At 39.9% G+C, this 4787-nt stretch overlaps 1 protein-coding gene across 1 annotated transcript; it reads left to right on the top strand.

Moving 5' to 3' along the window:
* Window positions 1–250: 250 nt before the first annotated feature.
* On the top strand, window positions 251–3988 carry LOC150038576 (uncharacterized). Its single transcript, XM_090313662.1, has 4 exons — window positions 251–917; window positions 1360–1562; window positions 2185–2500; window positions 2949–3988. Exons 1-4 carry the CDS (start codon window positions 251–253, stop codon window positions 3986–3988), a joined length of 2226 nt encoding a protein of 741 aa, XP_090169788.1.
* Window positions 3989–4787: the final 799 nt, after the last annotated feature.

Genomic DNA, 4787 nt, shown 5'->3' with positions numbered 1-4787 from the left:
AACTCTTGACGAATGTATGAAGGAAGCCCAACTGGTGAATGACCGGAACATCGCACTCAAGCTGGCCTTGAAAAAGTTGGGCTGCAATGGGCTGAACCAGAAGATGGGCCAAATGAACAGAGGGGAATCTGGTGATAAAAGTCAAGGAAAGCCTATGGATAAACCAACCATGAAACAAATCGCATTACCCGTGAAGCTGTTAGTTCCCATTCCTGCAAAATAGAATCTTCCCATCAAGAAGGAGGCCTCAATGAAGAGACTAAGTGACCTTAAATTTAGAGAACGACTTGACAAGGGACTTTGTTTCCGTTGTAATGGAAAGTATGCCCCAGGACACCGCTGTAAGTTCAAAGAAAATAGACAATTCATGCTATTTATAGCCAATGAAGAGGAGGAAATGGAGGAAAAGAAGTTAATCAAAGGAGAAGAACCGGTGGAATTGAAGTATGGTGAAGTACAAGAAAAGGTGGAACTATCGTTGAACTCCCTACTTGGTTTTTCAGCAAAGGGAACAATGAAACTCAAGGGGAAAATCAGGGACAAGGAAGTGGTAGTCCTCATTGATTCAGGAGCTACTCACAACTTTATCCATCAAGAAACGGTTAGGGAGCTGAAGTTACCATTGGAACAACAGAAGAGGTTCAAGATGGTGATAGGAAATGGAAGTGAAATCGAGGGAAAGGGTATTTGCACGGGGGTAGAGCTCACACTCCCAAATGTAATGGTGAAGGCTGATTTCTTGGCTATGGAGTTAGGAAGGATGAATGTAGTTCTTGGAATGCCCTGGCTATGTATCACTGAGTTCATGGGAATCCACTGGCCTTCATTAACAATGGCCTTTTGGTCGAATGGAGCACCTATCGTGCTAAAAGAGGATCTCTCCCTCACTAAGGCTGAAGTTTCCTTTAAAATGCTAAGTAAATAGTGGAATGAGGAAGATATAGGTTTCTTAGTAGATTTCCAGCATCTTGAGTTTGAAGACCTTGATGGCATGGAGGAAGGGAGGAAGGAAGAAGACCAACCTGCATTACCTGTCATGATTCAAGCACTATTAGAGCAAAACCAAGATGTATTCAGCTAACCAACTTCACTTCCCCCTAGAAGGGCAGTCGACCACCGAATAACCATTAAAGACAGAACCAATCCAATCAATTAGGCCCTATAAGTATGGATATGCGCAAAAAGAGGAGATAGAGAACCTAGTTCATGAAATGCTACAAGCTAGATTCATTAGACCTAGTAGGAGTCCCTACTCAAGCCCAGTTTTACTGGTAAAGAAGAAGGATGGGGGTTGAAGATTTTTTGTTGACTATAGGAGGTTGAATCAAGCTACAATAGCTGACAAATTCCCTATTCCAGTCATTGAGGAGTTACTTGACGAGTTACACGGGGCTGTAGTATTCTCAAAGCTTGATTTAAAGTCAGGTTACCACCAAATCCGCATGAGAGAGGAAGACATCGAGAAGACAGCATTTAGAACTCACAAAGGGCACTACGAGTTCTTGGTTATGCCTTTTGGGCTCACGAATGCACTTGCAACTTTCCAATCACTGATGAATCAGGTTTTTAAACCCTTTCTACATCGCTTTATACTTGTGTTTTTTTATAATATTTTGGTGTATAGTCCAGATGTTTCCACTCATGAGACTCACCTAGGAGTGGTGTTCAACATTCTAAGAGACAACAAACTCTTTGCTAACTAAAAGAAATGTGTATTTTGCCGAGAGAGGATACAATATTTGGGGCATTGGATTTCACACCAAGGGGTTGAAGCTGATGGGGAGAAGATCCAACCTATGGTCAACTAGCCATGTCCCACGAATGTGACTGAATTGAGGGGTTTCTTGGGGTTGACCAGTTATTATCGGTGCTTTGTTCAAGGTTACAACATTAGGGCAGCTCTACTAACACGTTTGCTCAAGAAAAATGGTTTCAAATGGGATGAGGCTGCCACTCGGGCATTTAAAGACTTGAAGTAGCAGATGGTGTCCTGTCCGGTTCTAGCATTGCCAGACTTCAACCAACCTTTCATTATAGAAACAGATGCCTCGGGAACAGGGTTGGGGGTGTTCTGACTCAAGGAGACAAACCAATAGCCTTTTTCAGCCAAAAGCTCTCACAGAGTGCTCAAAACAAATCCATCTATGAAAAAGAATTAATGGCAGTCGTATTAACTATCCAAAGGTGGCGTCATTACTTATTAGGAGGAAAATTCACCATGATTTCAACCAAAAAGCCTTGAAATTCTTAGTGGAACAGAGGGAAGTACAACCCCAATTTCATAGGTGGTTAACCAAACTTCTTGGCTATGATTTCGAGATACTTTACCAGCCCGGCTTGATGAACAAAGGCACAGATGCCCTGTCTAAAGTCAACTTACCATCTGAACTTGTTAGCTTATACTCCTCACCAGTGTTAGATGTGGAACTCATATTAAAGGAGGTAGAGGAAGATGAGGAATTACAACAAATCATTGCCTTATTGAAAGACAATCCAGATGGTAAACCAAACTACAAATGGAAAAATGGAAGACTACTCTAAAAGGAAGGTTAGTCATCCCTAAACAATCGACTTTGATTCCCTCTTTATTGCATATTTACCATGATTCCATACTTGGAGGGCATTCGGGTTTCCTAAGGACCTACAAACGCATAAGTGGGGAATTATATTGGCCTGGAATGAAGAGTGATATAAAAAATTATGTGGCTGGATGTGATATTTGTCAAAGAAACAAAATAGAATCTCTAACCCCTGCAGGACTGCTACAACCGTTACCTATTCCCGAGCTAACCTTGGAAGAGTGGACCATGGACTTTGTTGAAGGACTTCCTATAGCTGGGGGCTTTGATTCCATCTTAGTAGCGGTTGATAGATTGAGCAAATATGGGCACTTTATCCCCCTCAAGCATCCATTTTCAACAAAGCAAGTAGCAGAAATCTTCATACAGGAGATCACCAAGCTTCATGGCATTCCCAAGCGATTACTACTGATAGGAATAAAATCTTTTTGAGTAATTTTTGGAGAGAAGTTTTTGCAGCTCTAGGAACCAAAATAAGAAGAAGTACAACTTTCCATCCTCAAACAAATGGACAAATTGAACGTGTAAATCGGTGTTTGGAGACTTATTTAAGGTGTTTTTGTAATGAGCAACCTAATAACTGGAATAAATGGTTGGCTTGGGCAGAGTATTGGTATAACACCACCTTCCATGCATCAATAAGGACCACCCCATTCCAAGCAATTTATGGGAGGACTCCCCCACCATTAATACATTATGGGAAAACAAAATTCAGCAATGACAATGTTGACAACCTATTAAAGGAACGGGACTTGGCTTTGAATGCACTTAAGGAGAATCTGGAAATTGCACAAAATAGAATGAAAAAGCAGGCCAACCAGCACACACGTGAGCTGACATTTGAGGTAAGAGATGAAGTTTTTCTCAAACTAAGACCCTACAGACAAAGATCACTAGCAAAAAGGAAGAGCGAGAAGTTATCTCCAAGGTTCTATGGTCCGTATCAAATAACTAAAAAGATAGGAGAAGTGGCGTATCGACTGAATCTACCACCAGAGGCAGTGATACATGATGTATTTCATGTGTCTCAACTTAAGAAAAAAGTGGGTAAGTCAACTGAAGAATTTGAGCTACAGGTTGCCCCTAAAGTGGTGCTTGGAGTAAGGTGGAATGGAGAACTAAACACACAAGAATGGCTTATTAGATGGAAGGGCCTTCCGGATAATGAGGCCTCATGGGAGTCGGTAACGAACATCAACCAGCAATTTCCATCCTTCCACCTTGAGGACAAGGTGCATTTCAAGAGGAGTGGTAATGTAAAGCCTCCCATTATATTCACATACAAAAAGAGGGACAAAAAGGTAAAAACACCACAAGAGTTAGTTAGAGAGATAGTGGAGTATGAGAATATGGGGGAAAAGGGCAATTCTGTTAAGGATCCGTTGGGGGTGGGACCACAAGGAGATTAAATAAATTGGAAGAGAAAGAGAAAGAAGGCAGGGAAGATTTTATGTGCAAAGACGTTCGTCTTTTCAGGAGGGGATCCAGCACCTCTCGAAATGAAGGCTGGAAGCTACTATTCTTAGTTTTCTAATTTTTCCCACTGAGTATTTTAGTTTTCTCTCTGGTTTGGTTATATTTCTTTTCATTTGTAAGTTTGCGTTGAGAGGATTGATTTTTGGGATTTAGAAATTCGTCGTTAATTTAGCAAACGACGTGGTGACTTATGATTGGTCCAAAATTTTTCATTCAACAAATGCCCCCTTTTCGAGATTTATGCACGTATATGGGTGGATGAATCTCGAAAAAATGTAATTTGAGATCAAAGTATGATTTTTGACTCTTTTAATTTGGTGCATCATTATGATCAAAATATGAGAATTTAGCTCAAAAAATTTTGAAATCTTGTTCGTTTGACACACTTTCGCTAAGTAAACTTTAATTTGAACTAAAGTAGGATTTATGTTCCACTTTAATTGCAAATTTAATTTAACTTAATTTGAATTCGGAATAGAATTTGGGGTGAAATTGAATCTTGATCAATTTTGGTTTGAGATAGAAATTTGGGATATGCTCAATTTACTTGGAAATGAGTATAGAAACTAAGGTTGATTTAAATTGGAGATAAAATTTGGAATATAGCCAAATTTTGACTCGGAATTTTATTCATAACTCAATATCAAGGTTAACCATTCGAATATTGATAAAATTTGGGATATGGCCAAATTTTAATTTGGGACGGATTTGACATTTATCTCACCCAATTTA

Source organism: Benincasa hispida, chromosome 1 (genome assembly GCF_027475165.1).
Source record: "Benincasa hispida cultivar pf3 chromosome 1, pf3_genome.v1.1, whole genome shotgun sequence".
NCBI classification, from domain to species: domain Eukaryota; kingdom Viridiplantae; phylum Streptophyta; class Magnoliopsida; order Cucurbitales; family Cucurbitaceae; genus Benincasa; species Benincasa hispida.
The sequence above is the reverse complement of the archived record's forward strand: the minus strand, read 5'-3'. Positions and strand labels throughout refer to the sequence as shown.